We start from the raw sequence: 24,094 nt of genomic DNA on the forward strand, positions 1-24,094 counted from the left end.
TCACATTTTTTGTTTAATAGAAGAAAGAAACTCAGAAAACAGTAAATGATGACAGAAGTTTTATTTTTGGGTGAACCTTCCCTTACAAGTGAATACTTGTATGACCATATATATATATATATATATATATATATATATATATATATATATATATATATATATATATATATATATATATATAATCAGCAACTCTGTGATAAACCAGTCATAAGCACTTAAACATCTTATGCTTGGTTTCGCTGTGCAAATCCGGCTTTCATGTTTAGCATGAACCACTGAATAAATTAAATTCAGCACAAACAAGAGCTTAGCTCTTCTTTCAGATATTCAGAGAGGCTTCATTGGGGCCAGAAGAGATGCAGAATATCCCAGGTGTCTCATCAGCCTCAGCAATAAGGAAAAAATCAATTAGAGCAACTGCAATTTGAGACAGGCTTGCGTTCTTTTTTCGGGTTGTGGTTTTGTGAGGCAATTACATCAAAGTTCTCTTTACTGTTTATTAGTTTCTTTTTCTTTTAATATTTCCCAGTGTCAAGGTGTTCAAGAGGAGTCTTGAAAATTCCCACCTGTCTTGTATAGTAACATGGCAGTGTTGACCATTTTGTCACATCAGCTAGGGTGAAGATTTGCAAAAGGTTGTTAATGACTGAACTCCCTTGCTCCCCTGATAGAGATTGGTGTAGGATAGCTTGTAGAAAATGTGCATCAAAAAAATAAACTCTCGGTGGTGTGTAACTAAAGCTCATTAAGACAAGGATTCTGTTAAAGAACTCAAATGAAACAAAGAATAAACACAGAAAACCACAACATTCATGTAGACCAAAAAAGAGCAACTGTACCATTTTGTAGCCAGCTATCTACCAGAGGGCTATTTTTTTGATCATGCAACGTGCAATATTTGGTTCCATAACATCAAAGATACAAGAATATTTCTATAGTAATTCTCTATTGACACTTCCCATGCATTACTAAGATCATCTTTAAAAAGTTCTCTAATATTTACCACACAAAAAAAATAAAGCTACATTTTTGTACATCCCTTGTACCATATCTTTTGATTGAAAACACAACCAAAAAAGACCACTGACACACCGAATTAGGCAGAAAGAACAAACAAATGAGGTATTCTTTTCCAAATAAACACTGACACATTGAACAAAGAATGTGGACACCATGAAAAGAAGAATCTGAACTCCTAAACAAGCAGTACATGACAAGCACATGGTTCATGGATCAAACTTGAAACACCCACAACGCTAACACGGCCCTACCGTGCTAACAGTTGTATAACTAAACTTAGATATGGACACCCCTGTGACCCCAGTGATCTCATCATCACCTTCCTTCCTCTTCCTCCGATTGTGGCATGGCCGCCTGCAACACCCGAAGGTAGCCAAGAGAGCCTTCCGGAAGCGGGTGTTCATGAAGCAGTAGATGATGGGGTTAACGCAGGCTGAGGTATAGGAGAGCAGCTGAATGAAGGAGATGGGAGCTCCAGAAAGTGCACGCTGAGCAGATATTTGGTCGAAAGCCTTCCAGGTGTTGGCAGAGTATAGAGGCATCCAGCATACAAAGAACATGGCAACTATAATGATCAGCATTCGTATCACTCGTTTTTTGGCGATGAGTTTGGCCTCTGAGGTGTTGCTTCGTGGACGGTCTGTCTTGACTGGGCCTGAGGTGGTCAAAGTTGAAAGTTCCATAGCGGGAGGTTTCTTTGAGACCTGTATATAACATCCATCGCTCTCATCATGGCAAGATGACAATCCACCATTCAACCCATTCTTTACACCTGTGAATGAAAAAAATGAGAGAAAATAAAGGTGTACTGTAACCCTTTCCTGCATCTGTCCACAATCACTCTTGACTGCTCTTCTTGACTTTTCGGCGGTTTACAAACATTTTCTGAGCTGTCGCTTTCAAATCTGTAAAAACACCATATCTGTGGAAAACAGGTGATCTAAACATCATAAACTGACCTTTTACTTCAAAATTCAAAGAACAAAAACACAGTTTAATTAAATTTTTTAATTTCTTTTATGCAATATTTAATAAGCAAGATATTCTAGAGCTTGTAGATCACAATCTCATCTTTGCAATTTATGAAGACACTTCAGATAAATCTCTTTCAGCATTAATACAGATGGCATAATGTTGGTGGTGCAGAGCATAACATAAGGAAAATTAGACGACTCATTTAAAAAGGAAATGTTTTGTCACACTGTATGCCCGTGAAGAAAGGGTGGCACAATTTAAACAAATAACACCTGTATAACCAGTTGTCTATTTAAATATGCATAGACCGGGATCAGCATGTCCTTAGGCGTAGTTCTCCAAAAAAATAAAAAATAAAATAATCATCACTTAAAAAGTTGTTGTTTTTTGTGATACTTCTAATAAAAGATAGCTGTGGAGGTCTTTAACTGCAATGCACTGAGAAGTACCCTCTTCCACCTCACTGCAGTTATCTAAAGCTTCTCCCTGAGAGAGCTTACATTCAGCACATCAGTGCACAATCAACCTTAACGCTCAGGGAAGTACTCAGCATGACCTTAGTGCATTCAGTCTTCACCATGGGAGACATGGGTCAAGCAGCCACTTTCATAAAATTGAAAGGGGAAAAGTCTGTTGAGCATGCCATTTGAGGATGCCAAATAAAAGCTTCCACCTTGCTCAAATCTCTCAAATGGCAGGAAACAACTTTTAAATGGCTGTTTGACATAAAGGAAACATTAAATCAAATAATTTAGCAAGTAAACAATACATGATTAGCAGTACTTCAATTTACTCTTGCTTGGTTAACTGTTGCAAATTCAAGGCAAACTGATATCATCCACAGGAGGAAATTAGATTCAAGTGTTAGAGAACAAAAACGTTTGATGGAAATGCCTGGTGCATTTAGCTAAAACAATCTTTTAAATGTTTCATGTAGTCTATCAAAGTGAACAGGTGTGCTTCAGACTACTTTGGCATTCTGAGTTTTCATTTTAGTGTGAAGACACACACACACACACGCACATGTGTTCACAAAAAATTCATACCACTGGTATCTTTTTTCTGCTCCAGCTCAAATTGAATCCCTCTGTAAAGTTCTCTGGATATAAGACCGTAAGCAATTATCATCACCACTCCAGGGATGAAGAACAGAATGGACAGCAACAAGACGTACCTGACAGAGAAAAAGATAATATCAGTAAATGCAAATGCAGTGAATCAATAGAGACAGTATAAGAAAAAAACAATAAAACCGCTCAACTACACTTAATTAGTGAACAGATGACAACCAGGGAGATGAGTGATGGCAGAAATGACTTTTCTGGAATGCATTTTCCAAAAGTGTTGTTTCTTTTCTAAAAGTTCTAGTCAATCATCAATCAACATCAATGGTCTTAAAAAGTGCTTTTGCACTGGGTAGTTAAAAGAGCTCTGTTATAAAAACTAGGCACAAGGGCAGTTCCTAAACTAGCTTCTCTCTCAGGGTCATCTCTATGGTTGAAATTACACCACCAACTGAAATTCTTCATGTGTTGTGCTGGGTTCAACCCCTACTCTGAAGTAGGTGCTAATTTAATCCCCCAAGAGGCAAATCAGTGCTTGTTCATGCAAATGACAATCAAATCACACAATGTGAATTATATAGGTGAGATCTAAGTGGTGGGACACACCAAGCCAATGTCAAACAACTAGCTCTGACAAAAATCCTTCTGTGTTGTAGGCTTGCATTGGCTCACATATAGACCAAAGACCTGCACATGAATGTGTCTTTTCACTCCCGCGGGGGCAGAAATTGGTTTTCTCATTCCACAAAGGGATCCTGGAAGATTAAATACGCACAGACAATGGATAAATAAAGCAGTGTTTAGTATCATTATTACAGTACATTCCACTCAACATAAATGAATTTGCTTGTGCAAATTTATCTGATAATCTAATAGTACTTATTGCTTGCAATTATTTGAGAAATGTAGCAAAATAAAACCTGCCATATTTGACTTTCTTCTTTAATTGAATTGTTTACTTGGTTCCATCACTTGAGTTTTTGTTCTCATGCTCTGATTCGTTGCTGAATGACAAATTGAATTGCTCTCTTTAGCCAACAAATGATACCGATTCTGCACGCTGAAAGGGACTACTCGATCTGACGTTAGCTCGATAAGACGCAAAATGTGAATCACACCAAACCAACTAGCATGACTGATGCTGACTAATCCGCTCGTTAAGTGTGACGTCACGCGAAGCGGCTTCCGGGTCCAAGCGCTCTATTCAACTGAACGGGGAGACTCATGAAATGGTAATAATAAACGTTTACAAAGCGATTTAATGCTTTTGAAAATCACGATCGCAGTATATATGTCCATGCCTAATATTTGATGGCCAGAAAGTGATACATTTTTTTATAAATTGTAAAATTGTTGGTATTTGTTATGCAGCAAGCCCAGAGATTGTTGTGTACACTATGACTTTATATAAAATTAACTTTAATATGTGATAGTAATAAAACGTGATCATAAACGAATGATTTCTCTACTATAATGAATGGACCCAGAACCCAGAACCTTGTATTACACTTGGACCCAGAAACAGTATTACATACGTCACAAACACATCACCACTTAACAAGCTGATAGCTAGACTGAAGCCCAATGGTCAACTGTAATGCCCCATACAAACGGGTTTCAGCGTCAAAGCTTGACAGAGGGTGTGTCTGAAGTTGTGGCTGACCTGATCGTCATAGCATTGTCAGAAAATTAAATTAGTCAGCAATAAGCCACTGTCTGAGCTGGTGTACTTGCATATAGCGATCTGATTAGCTGATGCTTTCGTCAGCGTTTGAAAAGATGAGCAAGTCCCAACCTTTTGCAGCTAGCAACGCCACTAAAGTGGCGCTGACAGATCCACAATGCAGTTTGGCAGCGCCTGACGTCACCCATTCAAAGTGAATGGGAAGCGTTGATGCTGACGCCCTGTGTGAATGGGGCGTAAGCTTGGTGTGTCCCCACCCTAGGAATCACAGAATCCTAGGTTCTGACTGAAAACTCTCTGCAGTGACTTACAGCCAATAAGAGAATAGGAGACAAGGCAATAGGAGATGCTATAGAGCAGAATATCAACAGGCTCATATGACTTTTTCCGTTCTTATCACTTTTCATGTGTTTGGTTGTTTCCAGTCCAAACAGAGCTGTCAGCATTTCTTGCTATTGTAAAGGCAATATAAGGCAATATAAGCTGTAACTGCCCGTCTCTGATCCGTCATGCAATGTGAACAGAGCAGCAACCGAAGGTTACCCCCAGAGAGTCGTGCAGTGTGAAAGCAATGGCGATCCAATGACTGTGAACTTGGCCTAACACAGTGGTTCTCAAACTGTGTTACATGTACCACTAGTGGTACGTAGGCTTCCTTCTAGTGGTACACGGAGGAATGCAATATGTCAAGTACATGCTATACACATTTCAAAATTTATCAAAAGTTATGCATATAATATGCCATAATTGACATATAGCCTATATTTTTGAGGTAATCTGCCACGTTTTTTTTTTTAACTTTGCAGAGTTGTAGCTGCTTTACTGGGCCTACTACGCTACTGTATTTCAATACTGCTAATTTTGGTGGTACTTGGAGAGACAATTTTTTTTCTGAGGTGGTGATTGATGAAAAAAAGTTTAAGAACCACTGGCCTAACAGATTTATTCCTTATTATGTGAAATGAAATGGACTGTTTTCTAAGCAATAAGACACTACAATAGATGAATGTCGAGGTTTAGAGGGTCACAAAACACCAAAATGCATTTTTTGAGATGTTGACAGTCATAAATATGTCTCACGTTGCTAAAAACACTATCAGGACACATATATTTTACTAAAAAGTTAAAATTGGTTGTTTTTGCATTGTTTTGAGCAAATTCGTTCTTCTGGTTTGAAAAGAAATTTTAAAGCTACGTCACAGCGATGTGTAAACGTTATTGTGTAAATTTCAGAGTGGTGATTAGATATCTGTACCAGTGTGTAAAAAGTGAGATCATTGAGTTTTTAGCATTAATTCATGAGAAAGACTTTATAAGAACCAATCAGCACGCTGATTTTGTTGTGAACAAAATTGTGAATGAGGTGCAACTTCATTAATATGCATGATGTAGCTTCGAAGACTCTTTTTACCTGTTACAGTGTTCAGAGAGACGCCAAGTTGTGTTGCCAACCGCAATTAAAACAAGTGGAAAAAGAAATAGAATTGTTTGGTGACATGAGTTATAAGCGTTGCATTTATAAATGTGCCACAATAATTTTTTTTTTTTTCATTTCCCCACAATAAGAGCACAGCTCATGTGTGGGACCTACATGTGTGGATTACAGTGGTCTGCGAACACGTGGCAAAAATATGTTTGTATGGAACATTTTTTACCCGAGAGCTTTTCCAATCTGGAAATGATGAAATTCGGATTTGCCACTCTATTTCTTTTTTGAAAGACGCAGTTCCAATTCATGTTGATTGTTGTAACGAAGTGGCTGACACAGATGGATCCATTTGCAGTATATTCATTAAACACAGTTTAATAACAACAAGCACACAGATGTAGTGCGTGTGCGAACTCACATCAAACACAGTAGTATAAAGTCGAAGGGCTGGCGGCAGGTAAACGCAGGATGAGTATGCAGGCATGGGTCAGAGGCAGGCGGCGAATATCAAAGTCAGTGTGCAGGCTAGAGTTCAGGGCAGGCGGCGTGGATCAGAGTCAGGATTCAGGCTGAGATACAAGGCAGGCGGCAGGCAAGACAAGGTCGGTAATCAAGGCAAGGTAAGGTAAGCAACGGGGAAGCAGGCAATGATGAGAAACGCTCAGTAGTGTTAGCCAGGGCAGAACAAGACTTCGCAATGAGACTGGGTGTTTGTGCTGCTTATAAGCGTGTGCTTGGGAGATGTGCTGCAGGTGTGAGTGCTAATCAGTAAAGTGGAGGATGTAATGTCTATAGTCCGGTGATGATGACCTCTGCTGGCCAGCGAGGGGAATGACTGGGAGCGAGTCGGTGACAATTGTCCTATCTCTACGGATTTGGTAAGTGTGCGATCAATGTTCATTGTTTATGTTTCTTCAGATGGTAAAGTTAATATCGTCAAAAGTACTCTTTCAGTTTTTTAAGACATTACTGAAATGACTAAAGTTACTAAGTAGTTTACAATAATTTAACTACAATATTAAGAACTGAAAATGCTTTGTTGGGTGTCTTTATAAATGGTTGTACAACAATTACATCCATCTTCTGAACCCGAAGTCCGGTGGGAGGTGGGGTGCTAGACCAATGTTTTCACAACAGATTACAACAATCGACTTTTTCACTGCAGTGCAGTATTTGTGGCAGGCAAAATGTATTTATTAGTTATTTGGTTATTGGTTAAATACAGTTGGGAATAATAACTATCATTGTGAGACTATCACCTTGTCGGGAGTTTCTTCACTTTCTCCTGCATTCAGGGGAGTGTTTGTGTTGAAAGGTTAAACATGAAAAGGCAGTGGACCTGTACTGTCATTAACCAGATAATGTGACTGAGGGGAATCTGGTGGAGAGAAATCCAGCACTTTATTTACACATCTCTCAGATCCACTGTAAACGCTGCTTTTCGAATCACTGTCTATTTCCCCTGCGTCTGTGTTTGGGTTGCCGGCCACATGTAAAGAAACTCCCCTTTTCATGCAGACCCTTCCCTCTTTTGCTGTTGAATACTCCAACCTAAACAAATTAAAACTTGCTCACTTTCATTTTTTCTTTTTTCAAACTAGAGGTGTGGTCACGGCCCTTTAAATGAAAAAGCTCAGTCCCATAGTATGACGTCATTTTGTAATATTCAAATGACAGCGTGGGAGTATTCTCTGAAAGCATTTCTGCTAGTCTGTTCCTCAGATCTTTTTTTTCTATCAGACAGCTTTGTGCTTGCAGCCCCTTTCCGTGCTGCACTTATCTAATATCAAAGACACCTTTCTCTCCTTTTGTTTCCTGTGTGGCTTTCAAATTCATAATGAGCTCAAGCACAAAGGCAATAAAAACAATACTTATCTCACCAGGAAGTAGATATTGGAGGGTGATATTAGGAAGCACACTAATAATAAGCACACATGTTCACAATGTTTGACTTGTAAAACCTGTATGTTTTTTGAAAACAAACAAGGATAGTAAAAGATAAAGAACCCACCGAGGAATTTTGTGCTTAATAGATATCTTATAAATGTAAAAATCTATAAAAGATGTCTAAGAAGAGTCCAAAATTAGACAAATCATCAAATAAGCAGATTAAACAGACTTCACATGTGTAGTTATTTATTCTAGCATATTTGATGATTAGTCTAGATTTGAGCTATTTTATACATCTATTTGTTACAATCATCAAGTGCTCACCAGATACACTAGAGGGCACTCTACACATCACATCTGCCCCTGAACCGGACTACATATTCCATAATGCACCTCACACACCAGTTCCAGATCCCCCTTGATTGCAAATGCACACACACACACACACACACACACACACACACACACACACACACACACACACACACACATCTTGGCTGAGTCTTGTATCTTGTAAGTAAGCCCTAAGAAGTGTTTCCTTGTTCTTGCCTTACTGTGTTTTTGCCTTAACCTTCTTGCTGTAAGATGACAGCGCTACCCACTGTGCCACCCCCCACCGTAATTATTATTATTATTATTATTATTATTGGTTTTTTTTATTGTTTTTTTATCTAATAAGTGTATAACTTGACATTCTAGGCTTTTTTAGTGAACATGAATCAAAGGTTTTCAAAAGGGCTGACATGAAAGACAGGATGGATGAAGCCCTAATTAACGCAGTCAAGGATATATATATATATATATATATATATATATATATATATATATATTTTATTTTTTATTTTTTTTTTTTTTAATTAATTTATTTTTTTTCTTAAAGAAAGATGATTCAATAAAGTTAAAAGTACTCTACCCATTAATGGTAAACTAAACTGTCAACATGCCTCTGAACGTGATAAATTAATAACTTTAATCAGCAGTGACAGAACATTTAGCTTTCTCCAGTCAATAAAGTGTTAAAAGCCCATTGGCCTTTATTGACAAAGCAAAACTGCTTTTAAAAATGTCTTCATCAAAGTAAAGCTTTAATAAAGCATTTCTATAGCAGTGCTCTGCATTTATTATATTTAAAAAAAAAGCTTAAATATTTTTATTAAATTACTCAAACTATCATCTTCAGACTTTCTTGGCCATCCATACTTTGTTTTTTAACACAGTAATATTAATATTAACAGAGAGAGAGTGAGAGAGAGAGAGAGAGAGAGAGAGACATCACAAATCAGAACCCCCTGGAGCTTAACAGTTTCTGACCAGGAGTTGAACCAGCAGGCTGTGATCTGTGTGAAACTCTTGGCCAATGGAACGATGCATCTGTATGTTCAAACAGACTATCAGATAGAGATAATGAATACCAAACAAGGCTTAGACCGCAGTGCCACTATTAATAAGCAAGATTTAATTGCAATTGTGATGTATTTTCATCTCATTTAGAGATGATTCCTGACATTAGGTCCCCTGTCTAAAGACCAGCTTAAACCAGCATATGCTTTTCAAGGCTCTGGTTCATGCTGATTAGTGCTTATTTGACCTTGTCATTTATTGCACTATATTGCATGGATGTGGTTTTTTTTAACAGCTTTTTGCACACTTTCTTTTCACTCATACCCCATTTTGTTCACAATTTCAGGCTAATCCATGCCATCATTTTGCACTGCAACATTATTTTTAGCATTCTGCTGTGGCAACCCCTGATTAATAAAGGGACAAAGTCGAAAAGAAACTGAATGAATACAATATATTTTTATTAAAAGTAATATTAATTAAAGCTGTTGTTGTGGTAGTAATAGAAATGTTATATTCTGAGAAATAGTCATCATATAATCTAAAATATTTAGCCCCAATGAGGGGGAACAAATGTCCAATGCTGCGTTTAGAGAGCTATTGGTGTACTGAAGTCATGTCTGAAACAACATTTGGTCACACTTTACAATAAGGTTCATTAGTTAATGTTAATTAATGCATTTACTAACATGAACAAATAATGAACAATACATATACTACTGTATTTGTTCATGCTAGTTAATGTTAGTTAATGAAAATACAGTAGTTCATTGTTAGTTCATGTTAACTCATGGTGCATTAACTAATGTTAAAAAGCGTGGACTTGGATGTTTAACAGTGCATTAGTAAATGTTCAATTATGATTAATAAATGCTGGAGATGTGTTGTTCATGATTAGTTCATGTTAGTAAATGCATTAACTAATGAATCTTATTGTTAATTGTTACCCAACATTTTATTACAGTAACATAATTAAGAATGTAAAGCTTCAAGTTTTCTTTGAGTCCCATATTTATGAGTTGAGGGCAGTGCTATTACTGCCAGCTACTATTGTTTTGCAAAAAGAAAACAAAACAAGCACTGACAAAATGCTTCCTATATTTAGGAATATTCATGCGTTTGTTACAATATATATCGCTGTATTGCTATATTCAGTTCCCTTGTTTGCATTGGAGTTTCCTTGTTTGTTTTGCAGTTTTATCACTTTTGTTATTACTAACTGTATACGTGCAGAGTTTAGCTACTGTATATTCTAGCAGATATAATGTATGAGATTCTATTTATGAAAGGGGCCCTTTAGGCGCAGGATTATACATCCTTGCTGTACAATAAATGTTTAAAAGACTCAAAACTACAATATGTTGTCCAACAGCAGCAACATGTGTCAAACAGTAGAGTGTCCGCTACTTGTTGGAGTAATACACAAGGGTGAAGACATTTTCTATGACATGTAAATTTAGCTGTACTAGATTTTGGACTGTTATCGTAAGTTATTTTGTTAGATAAGCTCTAGATTTGGCTTCAGTACTGACTAATCTAATGTATATGCACAAATATATTGTATAGCTTCCTATTAAAATTGTAAATTTAAAAAATTTGTGAGGGGTGATCTTATATTCTTATATATGCTGAGCAATATATATATATATATATATATATATATATATATATATATATATGTATATATATATATATATATATATATATATATATATATATATATATATATATATACAACCAATTAACAGAAGCCTTTTAACTTCTCCACATATATACCCAAACAGACATTCAGTCCAAGTATACATAAAATAAAAAGTTGTAATAAAAACACTAAGCTTCAAGTCTTCATGTTATTGCATCATTTGACAAGTGATTAAACTCGCAAAGGACTCACCATGTCTGCTCCACTTGGCTGATAGGCCATTCAAGTCTGCACATGTGAGCTGTGATGTTGTTAGTCTTGTTAAATGGCACCAATATACTGAACACAGGATAGGGCACCATAATAGCTACAGAGAGGACCCATGTGGCAGCGATGACCTTATAGGCATGAGAACGGGTCTGCCATGCTCTTGACTTTAGCGGGTTACAAATGGCACTGTATCTTTCAATAGCAATGGCCACCAGACTGAAGGTGGAGATGCTGACAGATATACCTGTGAAGATATTGTTGACAAGAGCAGAAAAAGTATATTAATATACATACATACATACATACATACATACATAATATAAATAGCACATAATATCAAAACAGGCTAAACTTATACACTCATCTTTGCTTCTAGAATCCCCAAGACATCAGTGAGTATTGCATGCTCTACTTATTTAAGCAACCAGCTCATCATTTATTTCAGTTCAATATATAGAGTTTACAGGGGTGAGGGGGATCCTTTTTTACACTGCAAGTCATATCAGTTGATTCACAGTTTTTTGCACTTCGTGATTTGTGTGTGCATGTTTATTTGCACTTATGAATTACAATATTGGCCTTGATTTCTGCTCTGACAAATTTAAATATTGTAAACCTTAACAGAATGATGCTGTCATTTTTAGTAGATTGAGATATATGTATCTTTCCTGGTTGGTTGTGTAAATTACAGTACAAAGAAGGATAATAAGCAGCTTGTTTTGTTACTGAACATTGTTACTGTCTAAAGCATTTATTAACATACAGAGTAACTGTTTCTATATGCCTGCAAATTACGTGTAAGATGCATGTTAATTTGATCAGTTTGTTATTGATTGACTTTAAGGATTTTTAAAACCACCAAATACTCTTACAGTGCATCTGGAAAGTATTCATAGCGCTTCACTTTTTTCACATTTGTTCATGTTACAGCCTTCTTCCAAAAAGGATTAAATTCATTTATTTCCTCAAAATTCAACACACAATACCCCACACACAATAAAGATTTTTTTTTAATTGTTGCATATTTAGTAAAAATAACTAAACCTGAAATATCACATGTACATAAGTATTCACAGCCTTTGCTGTGAAGCTCTAATTTAAGCTCAGGTACATTCTGTTTCCTCTGATCATTCTTGAGATGTTTCAGCAGCTTAATTAGAGTTCACCTGTGGTAAATTCAGTTGATTGGACATAATAATAATAATAATAATAATGATTCCTTACATTTATATAGCGCTTTTCTAAACAATCAATGCACTTTACACATTAGGGGAAATCTCCTCATTCATGCAGCATCCACCTAGATGACACGACAGCAGCCATATTGCACCAGACCGCACACCACACAATAGCTGATTTGCGAAGGAGTAGGGTTGTGACGATGAGGAAATTTCCCCACCGGTTAATCGACACGTGACAACACCGGTAATACCGGTATCACCGTGGGAGTGGGCGTTTCTTATTTTCCTTTTTTTTTTCTGCATTTCCTGCTTTCACTTTCAGTTTTGCGGGAATCACCAATTCGGCGTCAATTGTTTGAATGGACAAAAAGAAAACTACAAAAAAATAAAATAAAATAAATAAATAAAACACTTATTAAACAACACATAACTTTTATTGACATAATGAATAAAACACCAATGCTACAGACTGAAAAAAACTGTGGAAGTTGGAACCAAACAAATAACAACCATAAAAGCCTATATTATATATTAATAGCTTAGTCCTTATGAACAATCCATTTATAAAATACATTATTAACGAATCTATAGGCTAATGAAGAATAAACCGAATATGAAATATGATCCTTGCATAATGATCAAAACTAAACAAGCTAGCACTGGTTTTATATATAAACTATAATTAATAAAAAAAGAAATGTTGTGTAATGGAACATTATGTAAAAAATGTATAGACTTCAGGCTAAATAAAAGCGCCTTGTCAGAAACATCACCGCACGCGTGTCAGTTTACAGCTTCTGAGATCAGACAGCCTACAGATCACACAATCTTAATAAACAACATGTAAATGTATAAATATTTCGATAAGTGTTGTTATGGAATATTTATAACTATATGATCTTGCTTTTTGGTTGTATCAATACAGCTTTGATCTCTCTTAAAAGCAGCAGTTACAGGCGCTGCATAAGGGCGTGCACTGTCAGTGGCGGAATACACACAGCACTGGCAAGACGTTTTATTTTTAGTTTAATTTGTTACAGATTTGTAGTTTTTATTGTAAAATATACATTATAACCCAGTACACAGTGAAATAATATGTTTTGAATGGCTTGTCTATTGGCGACGTATATAGCCGTTAAATTTAAATAGGCTAAGCATATTTTAATAAATAGCCTATTAAAACACATTAATACAAACTAGCCACCCTTTGATTTTTTTACGTTTACATATTTTTTTATCAAATGAAAAATGCCAAGAATTGTTTATTTAGGTTTTTATTTTAGAATGTATATAATTAATAGGCTACACAACTCCTATAACATTTTCTCCAATTGCGTTTTTACAGATATCCTACAAATATACTTTTTTTGGCTCAAAGACATTTATGCCTGTTAATGACATATTTCGCAAAGGCTTCTTCAGCTATAGGCTACTACCTGTCAGCTGCACCTGCCTAAGTTTTGCGACTTGACTTGTCTGGCGTCTCGATGTATAAGAGGGAGAGAGAGAGAGCAAGAGAGAGAGAGAGAGAGAGACTTAGACCTCAGATTCGATGTATGGCCGCTTGTCTCGGTTACTTTATTGCACTTACTATTGTTACCAATATTGGCTCATCTAAATGAACTTTTCATTCGATTAAAAGCCGAAATATTGCCAGACAGACGAAGTAACTTTCGGTTTTTGAAGAGAGCCGCCTCAGTTATAAAAGATGTGCGCACACACAGGATCTTTTCCGCGACCCACCCATAGTTAAACATAAAGGTGCGTTGAAGGTGTGTGCTTTAATTAGTTATGTTTCCTCTAGATGCTGCCACCTTTGTCAGGAAAAGTTTGCAGATTGCCTCATTAACATCTTTAGGTTCTCTTTTTGCATTTGGTTTGAACCCAAAATATTGCCAAACAGGCGCTTTCGCATTGCGTTTTGACACTTAATCGTCCACCATTCTCTTTCTGTAAATTCAACTCCTCTTTTCTCCTCACGTGATAAATGAAATATGACGCATTGTAGCTATGTTCAGATTTTAATTATAGAGCATGATCGTGTCTTAAGTCAACTATTTATAATTATATAATCCATTTAATTCAAATAAATATTTAATAATAAAAAACAAACCCGAATACTTAAAAAATAAAAATAAAAAATTTGGGGATGGTGTCACGGAGGAAAAGTGATGTCACCCTTGCTGCATCTTAAAACCGGTATCACGGTCAACACCGTCTATCGTGGCAAGCCTACGGAGGAGATATGATTTGAAAAGGCATACACCTGTCTATATAAAGTCCCAGGGTTGATCATGCTTGGTTTGTGCTTTGACATGCTCTAAGACAAAGGAATTGTCTGTAGACCTCCGAGACAGGATGGTCTCTTGGCACAAGGCTGGGAAAGGTCACAGAAAAAAATGTGCTGCTCTGAAAGTTCCAAGGAGCACAATGGCCTCCAACATCAATAAGAAAAGAAAGGCCTTAGTCAGGGAGGTGATCAATAACCTGATACTCACTCTGAGCTTCTGTGGAGGGAGGAGAACCGTACGGAAATACAACCATCTATGCAGCAATCCACCAAATAGGCCTGTATGGTAGAATGGCCAGAAGGAAGCCACTCTCCGCCTGGAATTTTCAAAAAGGCATCTAAAGGACTCTCAGACCATAAGAAACAATATTCTCTGGTCTGATTAAATTAAAAATGAACTCTTTAGAGCGAATACCAGGCGTTTTGTTTAGAGAAAACCAGGCACCACTTATAACCAGGCTAATACCATCCCTACAGTAAAGCATGGTGGTGGCAGCATCATGTTGTGGGGATGTTTTTTTCAACAGCAGGAACTGGAAGACTAGTCAGGATAAAGGGAACAATGAATGCTGCAATGTACAGAGACATCCTGAATGAAAACCTGCTTGAGAGTGCTCTTTACCTAAGACTGGGGTGATGGTTCATCTTTCAACAGGACAATGACCCAAAGCACACCACCAAAATATCAATGGATTGGCTTTACAACAACTCAGTCAATGGTTCAGCCAAATCCCAGACCTAAATCTTATTGAAAATCTTTGCAGAGATCTGAAAATGGCTGTACACCATTGCTTCTTATCCAACCTAATAGAGTTTGTGAGGTACTTGAGGCTGTAGTTGCTGCCAAAGGTGCATCAACAAAGTATTGAGCAAAGGCTGTAAAAACTTATGTATATGTCATTTTTCAGGTTTAGTTATTTTTAGTTTTTTCGTGTGTAGAATTTGGATGAAATAAATGAATTTAATCCATTTTGGAATAAGGCTATAACATAAAAAAATAATTGGAAAAAGTGAAGACAGAAGACACTAAATCATTACAGGTTATGACCGAGAGATAGTTTAGACCACAAGTCACTGATGAGAAGATGACAGATGCCTACTGTATGATAACTAAAATCGACAAATAGCCTTAAGCAATCACTAAATACACTACAGAATGTCACATTTTAAACACACACACAGACAAATTGCATGTAAACTGTGTAATACTTATTACTCACGACTCTTGAGTATTTTTAAAAGGGCTCCTTTTTACTCATACTTCAAGTTATATTTACAACAGATACTCGCACTACATTTTTGGCTAAGTAATGGCATTTGTTACGCGGGTCTGTGTTTTATTTAATTAATTTGTTTATGTATTTGTTGCAGGTATGTGCTTGTTGCGCTTGAGTTGTAGGTGGAGTTTTCTACACTGCTTGTCCAGGATTGGATGAAGCCCGTGATGTCACTGGGGATTCCCAGTATATTAGGCTGAAAGCAATGGCGGCTCAGTCTCTCTCACTCTCTCGCTCTCTCTCTCAGCTCGGTGGTGGCTTGCGCTCAGGCGATCTGGCTGGCGGGGCCCTGTATGCCGGGAACTATCTACAAGCCGCTCTCTTTAGAGTTTTGTTCCTAACATTTTGATTCTTTAGTTTTCTCAGTGTGTTATCAAGTTTTTATTTTGATACTTTGTTTGTTTTCGTAGTAGGTAGTGGATTATTTTTCATGTTTTTTTATTTAGTTAGTTTAGTGAAGGAAAGCAGACCGGTTTTCCTTAGCTGCCCTCCCTGTTTACATGATTTTTGTTAATGTTTTGTGGTCTTTTTTTGGAAACGTATGATTTATGAAAATTAAAGAATATTGACGGGATGTCAATTTATTAACTCAAGCAAAAATGTGTTACTTTGTAACTTCGATAAGTCATAGACGTTGAATTTAGTTGGCTACTAACGAGCTTGCTTTTTACCTGTAGGTCGACGCCTGCCCAAAAATGTTTGATCTAACCGAGTTTACAGCGAATCCTAAACAAGTTGACTTATTTAAGGTAAGCAGAGCTGATCTAATAAAAATCGCAGCTCATTATAACATCAGCTTCAAAATGACTATGTCTAAATGTGAACTTCAGAGCAGGTAAAGAGTGCCATTCTTGAAGTTTATGAGTTCGTTCCCGAGGCTTACCGACAAAAATTTCATTACCTTAAAGAAACAGATGCTGAAACTTACGTGGAATTTGTTCGTGAAAAGTGAAGACTTTTGAAGAACTGCGTAAACTTATTATTTTAGAATAATTTAAGTACTGTCTTCCAGAACATGTTGTAACCTATCTCAACGAACAAAAGGTTTCTAAATGTTCAGCTGCTGCTGCTTTTGCAGATGAATATGTTTTTACTCACAAGAATGTTTTTAGTTCTGCTCAAAATTGACCTAATCACACGAATCGCTGGTCTCTAAGGCGTAATTTTGAAGTTACTTCAGATAAATCAGTGGAAAGTTTCAAACCAGTTTTCTTACCAGTCTGAGAAACCATTTTTCCTCTTTTTGCATCTGTTCACGCTTTTTGGGATTTACTCTATAAGTCCCAAAAAGCATGAACAGATGCAAAAAGAGGAAAAATTCATGCTCGAAAATAATATCGCTGAACCAAGCTTTAGTTCATGGAGTTCAACCTGCTTAATTGTAAAAAAAAATCCGACAACATAACATGTAAATAATCTCCTTAAGCCTGATAGTTATTCGTTACCTCGGATAGAGGATTGCGTGGATCGCGTTGGGAATGAGGTTTTTGTTTTAAAAAATTATCTGCTCCAGGGATATTGGCAGGTCCCTTTAAGTGACAGTGCCAAATAAATATCCGCGTTCATTACACCAGATCATTTTCTAAATTACTACATAATAGCTTTCGGCCTTCGAAACTAGAGAAAGTATTCAGTCGTCTGTCGAGTGCCAACCTCACTATCAATTCGGCAAAATGTGAATTCAGTCGAGCAACTGTGACTTATCTTCGGAAAGTTGTGGGTGGTGGACAAATACGACCGGTGGAGTCGAAGGTCGAGGCAATTCATTGTTTTCCAGTGCCCACTACGTGCCGTGAACTCTGCCGCTTTTTAAGGATGGTGGGATACTACAGAAATTTTTGTAGGGATTTTTCCGTAGTTGCTTGTAGTTCTTTAACTGACCTCCTCAGTTTCAAAATACCATTTGAAAGGTCTGAGGAATGTCAGGTGAGTTTCGAGAGAACCAAAGCCATTTTGATTAGTTCTTCAGTTCTTTCTGCCCCAGATTTTTCTTTCTACTAGAAGGAGGCGCTCACACTTGTCCTTGCTCTACAACATTTTGATGTTTATATTGGTTCTGTTTCGAATCCATTAAAAAAGTCAGATGAAAAACCACAATCAGCTTTTCATGAGATGGAGTTTGTTTCTACAAACGTTTCAACTAGACATTCGAAATATCTGTGAAAAGGATACTGTTATTGTAGATGCCTTATCACGTGTCTCACTGTGGATGTTTTTTCTTCTCTACAATTTATTCGCTTAAGGTTAAGGGTGTTACGAGGGTCTGTGTTTTATTTAATTCATTTATTTATTTAATTATTTGTTGTGTGTATGTGGTTGTTGCGCTTTAGGTGTAGGTGGAGTTTTCTACACTTCTTGTCCAGGATTGGATGACGTCCGTGACGTCACTAGGGATTCCAAGTATATAAGGCTGAAAGCAATGGCGACTCAGTCTCTATAACTCTCTCTCTTAGCTCGGTGGTGGCTTGCGCTCAGGCGGTCTGGCTGGCTGGGCCCTGTATGCCGGGAACTATCTACAAGCCGCTCTCTTTAGAGTTTTGTTCTTAACATTTTGATTCTTTAGTTTTCTCAATGTCTTTTCTAGTTTATTTATTTTAATACTTTGTTTGTTTTCGCAGCAGGTAGTGGATTATTTTTCATAGTCACGTTATGTTTTTTTTTTAGTTTAGCGAAGGAAAGCAGCCTGAAGACTGACCTGTTTTTATTCCTTTTACAGGAGTTGTAGGTAAGATCTGTCCGTTATAGTCAGAGACCTGTTTTCCTTAGCTGCCCTACCTATCTAAATGATTTTTGTTAATGTTTTGTTGTCTCTTTTTGGAAACGTATTATTTATGAAAATTAAGGAGTATTGACGGGACGTCAATTTATTAATTCAAGCATCTGTGTCTTTTCATATGTTCGGCTCAAACCTTGATTGTTGTTATTATTCGAGCCAGTGTTGAGTTTTGGGCCATAACAGCATTCTTTTTCACACACTGTTCAATTGTCAAAAACTCTCTGCTGGATGGTGCACAGTATACAATATTATATGTCATCAGTTCTTAATCCGTATTCCATCTATCATGCATTTAGCATGAATTTTACAGACTTTTGAGTTTTGTTAATTTTGCTGTGCACAAAGATGCTTTTTAGTCAAGAATTTCTACTTCAGGCAGCTTGCCGTTTCTAATTTCATCAGATTCAAACACCAAGGCCTGTGGAAGCTACTGGATTGCGAGCTGCAGCTAATGGGGTTTGCATACATGAATATGTATATTATGCAGTGTTTGCTACATTCTGTTTTGCTGCTCTTTACAAATTGTTTTAATGTATTCCCCCAGTTAAAAAAAAAAAAACCTTACACTTCACCCCCCAAAAATATATATTTAAAAATTCCTTTGATAACATGCTTTTTACTGAACATGTTTTTATTTTAATGTTTTGCTCTGCTTATTTCACCATGGTGCAGTTTAATGCTAATGAGAAACCAGGGCTGCTATACTGCAGAGCCTTTGATTATCCAGTGACTTTATAGAAACACTTGGGCAGATGGATTTGTAACCAAGAGAGATTACCCAAGTGAATTTCTTAAACTCTCCCTTAATGTTTGTCACAAAATAAAATGCAAGAGTACTAAAGAGAACTAGGCATTTTTATAAAAATGCATTAGATATCATATTTATATGTGGAATTAAAAAAATACAGTAATGGTCTTGCATGCAATGAATTTACGTAATAAAAATTAATGAGTGTCATATCCGTTTCCATCTTCCCCAACACCTCCTTTAAACTGTATGTTTAATAAATCCAACTCGTCAGCTAATTAATATTTAACAGTGATATTATAGATATATACAGATCTACAGCCAAGAAAGAAGTTAAAAAACAAAATTCTAGGTGACTGTGTGCATCTTTTTATGGCAAATGAAAAATACACATGGAGTCTCCATCAGGTTCTTGGCCTCTTGTTTACTGTCTGTTCTCTACCCCTTCAGATCCACTTCACATAGTGATTCATAAATCCTCTTTGCCTAGTTTGAGCCTTACTCCCCCCCTTTCAATGCAGCAAATTTATTTTTAAGAACTTTTCTAAAAGACAAATCTCTTTAGCTCTTTGCAGTTAAATGGTCAAAAGTTTGGCTCTTTTCAGTTTTTAAGAACAAATATTTTATATTTGCTGTGTTCTATGCTCCTGAGAATGATGCCTTTTAAAATTCATCTAAAATGGAGTACACAGATGTTAATCATTGTAATATTAACCAGTTGCACAGAGAGATTTGTTCTCTGAGGTATTTTGCTTTCTTTTGGGAAGACATTAGTAAATATGACCACTGAGGGTAGGAAATCAATAGCTCACAATGGATTTGTGCATTGATTGCCACTGGCTGACTAAAACTAGGTGCCCAAAGCACTTTTAGATTAATGCAATAAAGTGAGCAAGGTAAGACTGCCACAGAATGCCAGTGGTGGAGCTGTGTTCTCTTCTTCTGGCTCAAGGCCAACTCTTTTGCAGTGTGAGAATGACTTATTGCTGTCCAACTCAGTGCCAAGTAAATTCAGAGATGAAAAAATGATTTAGGTCCAGTCTGTTCTACTAATATTCTAAGGCCCTTTTAGGCTATATAATGAAACACCTAAATATATATAGAACATATAATACTATGTTAGGGAATGTGTTCAATTCAATAGCCATAGTCGCTTATTAGAAAGAATCCTGAAAAGAATATTTTTTAATATGTAGTCTATATTACTGTATTATTATTGTATACATATTCTGGCTAAATGAGCAAATAAATGAATATATATTTTATCATTATTATTATTATTATTCTAAATTATTATTGGAATTTTTTGTATTATGTGAGAAGAAAAAGACTGTGAAGTGAGAAACTAGTGTAGGAGTGAGATGGTTGCCAGGGGCAACAGTACAACAGTTTAATGGTTTAAACCTTAGTCCAATCAAAATCTAGCATTCCAAAAAGCTGTGTAGTTATATAGATATATCATCACCTTGGAATGATAAGGTTCTTTTTGCATTCTGAATGATTTTGAGATATTAAGCTTCAAAGTTTTTACATTCCATAGCAAACAATATGTGTGTAACATTTGTTTATTAAATAAAAAGTATTAAAATGTTAACAACTTATAAAAAACATCCCATAATGTAAATATGTTGTCATTTAATAAGAATATGTCAATAACTCAATTTTGACAAAAATGTCAGATAGAACCTCATAATTCTAAGGTGAAGATAAATATATAAAGAATAACAGAATGCTGAAAGTTGTAAAAATTATATTTCTTACTAAAGATGAGCACGGTGTTCCTTGAGAAGATATTTTTTTTCAATGTGATACCTTACGGGTTTCAAAAGAATGTATGACTCATATCTACTTACTTACTTTATTAGTTACACCTTTTAAATTTCCTGTTTTATCACATCCCAAAGGTGCTGTACTGAATTGAGTCTGGTAACTGTGAAGGCCATTTAAGTGTAATGAACTTACTGTCATAGTCAAGAAACCAGTTTTTAAGATGAATTTGAGTTTTTTGACAAGATGGGTAAACTGTATACAGTATATTAATATATTCATTCATTTTCTTGTCGGCTTAGTCCCTTTTTTAATCCGGGGTCGCCGCAGCGGAATGAACCGCCAACTTATCCAGCAAGTTTTTACGCAGCGAATGCCCTTCCAGCTGCAACCCATCTCTGGGAAACATCCACATACACATTCACACACAGACTCATACACAACTGACAATTTAGCCTACCCAATTCACCTGTACCACATGTCTTTGGACTGTGGGGCAACGCGAAGCTCCCAGAGGAAACCCACGCGAACGCAGGGAGAACATGCAAGCTCCACACAGAAACGCCATCTGAGCCGAGACTCGAATCAGCGATCCAGCGACCTTCTTGCTGTGAGGCCACAGCACTACCTACTGCGCCACTGCTTCGCCATATTATTATATTATAAATATTAAATATTACAATTTTAAGTATAAAATATTATGCAGACCCAAACACTATCAGCAGCAGTCTAAACTGTTGATACAAAGAAAAATAGCTCCAAAACAGATTTCATGTTGTTTTCTACAATAGCTGACCCTTGCATAAGAGACTCCGACCAGGCAACCCTTTTCCAATCTTCTGTAGTACTGAGTGGGTGAACCCATGCAAACTGGAGTCTCAGTTTGACACCGACAACTCTCAAGCCACTTTAATCACATTTCTTGCCCTTTCTAAAGCTTGGACTGAACTTCAACAGATTATCTTGATCTGGAGCCCAAGACTGCTAGCCTAAGACCTGAAGCTAAGCAGGGTTGATTTTGGTTAATACTTAAGGGAGACTACCTAGGAAAACCAGAGCCACATTTCCACTTTCTATTTACTTAACGTTTCCTTTCCATGTTGATCTGGGCCAGTCAGCCATCTTCTACGGTGGTGTTTTTCTGAAGTGTAAAACAATACTTGGCAATGCAGGTGTAATGTAAACAGTAATATGTATGATGATCAGATACTTTTCTTTTGGGGAATCCAAACAATCATTTTTGTATTATTATTATTATTATTATTATTATTATTATTATGTTAGTAGAACTTACAGGGGATGTTTACACACCAAGCTGATGGTTGACCAATAAGAAATGTTGGATCGTCTGTGAGCTGTCAGGTTAGTTTATGTTGGTGAGTTTAGAAAGGAAACTTCTACCTAACTTCCTACAGAGTTCAGCTCCCACTCTGATCAAAAAGAGCTAAACCAACTAAGTAGGGTCTGAAGGTAGGGTTACTTTGTAATTAAAGACAGGTGTGTTTGATCAAGGTTGCATTGAACCCATGACCTAGTATTGCTACTGAACATCGCTTTGTGATCACATCCTAAAGGTACACAAAATCAATTACAAGGAATTTCATCTTTAACATCCCATCCTGGTGGAATGACTTGCCTTAACTCTAATCGAACAGCTGAGTGTCTGACCATCTTTAAGAAACATCTGGAGACACATCTGTTTAATCAAAACTGTACTGACTAACAATAACATTTACTAATTACTCTTTAACCGTTTTTCCAGTTTATTTATTTTTTTTTCTTTTTTTATGCTAAACCAACTTAGTCTTTTGATGGCATTTACAGTACATATGTCTGCTCTCTGGTAACCCCAAAAGCTTATATTATCATCATTTGTAAATCATTTTAGGGAAAAAAGCATCTGCTAAATTATTAAATGTTTGTAAATTTAAGAGTAGCTTGCCTATGTGCATATTATGATAAACAGTTTGTCTATTGCTGTGATTGAAAGGAGTTGATTCAATGAGTTACTTGGTTCTTCTTAGGTAGTTTTTTACATGCTTTAAGCAAGAAAAGCTGACACTGTTCACCCCAGTATAACAGCTACAGTAGATCCTCTTGTGGGATTTCTTCTTCCCCATTCTAAGCTGGGGCTAAGCAAGCTAAGAACAACCACCTCTTCCAAGCACTGCCACTGCTTGTGTCCTGGACAAATCCAGTGTGTCATTGACCTTCTTGGCTTTCTAATAATCTTTAGTCATCGATTTGGATCTATATCTATTTTTTCATTGCTACTTATAAAGCTGTGCTGTCTACTCTACATTAAAAACACACTCGGAAATTCAAGACATTTCTCACTATGCATTCTTAAGTGATCTTATGTGCTTGTCTACTGTCATTAACTGTCAAAGTTTTATTCAAATACAATTCCTACAACTCAGATTTGTTCTTGTCTTACAGTGCATTCCAAGTGGGATAAATATCGCCTTCCGAAGGGACATTGGCGTGAAAAAATCATGGCACAATATTGAAGTGCTGAAAACTAAACAAAATAACATAACAAAAACTGATAGACACTTCAGGCCATGATCCTTTGAACAGGGAAGTTGTTTGGTGTCACACACTGCACTCAGTTTGGAAGGTCTCATCCATTTGCTCTAATCCCTTCAGAGGGACTGTCCGAAGGGATTATTGAAAAGGGATGAGCCCTTCAAAATGGATGATGTGATGTTAGCCATTCAATCGATTTCGACTCTTGGCG

At 36.6% G+C, this 24,094-nt stretch overlaps 1 protein-coding gene across 3 annotated transcripts in view; it reads right to left on the reverse strand.

Annotated features, from left to right (window-relative positions):
• Positions 1–1,096: 1,096 nt before the first annotated feature.
• Positions 1,097–24,094, reverse strand: part of cckbra (cholecystokinin B receptor a) — a 45,429-nt gene continuing 22,431 nt past the window's right edge. The window contains exons 3-6 of one of the 3 annotated variants that reach the window (XR_012401621.1): positions 11,298–11,559; positions 3,747–3,814; positions 3,042–3,169; positions 1,097–1,792 (exon numbers count right to left, since the gene is read on the reverse strand). Coding sequence is in view for 2 of the 3 variants with exons in the window: in NM_001114714.2 (NP_001108186.2) it covers positions 1,257–1,792; positions 3,042–3,169; positions 11,298–11,559 (926 nt within the window). In the remaining variant the exon portion in view is untranslated. Of the gene's footprint in view, positions 1,793–3,041; positions 3,170–3,598; positions 3,815–11,297; positions 11,560–24,094 lie in introns of those variants that run through there. The other 2 variants (NM_001114714.2, XM_073946373.1) reach the window with 2 other exon arrangements.

This window comes from Danio rerio, chromosome 1, assembly GCF_049306965.1.
Source record: "Danio rerio strain Tuebingen ecotype United States chromosome 1, GRCz12tu, whole genome shotgun sequence".
In the NCBI taxonomy this organism is placed as follows: domain Eukaryota; kingdom Metazoa; phylum Chordata; class Actinopteri; order Cypriniformes; family Danionidae; genus Danio; species Danio rerio.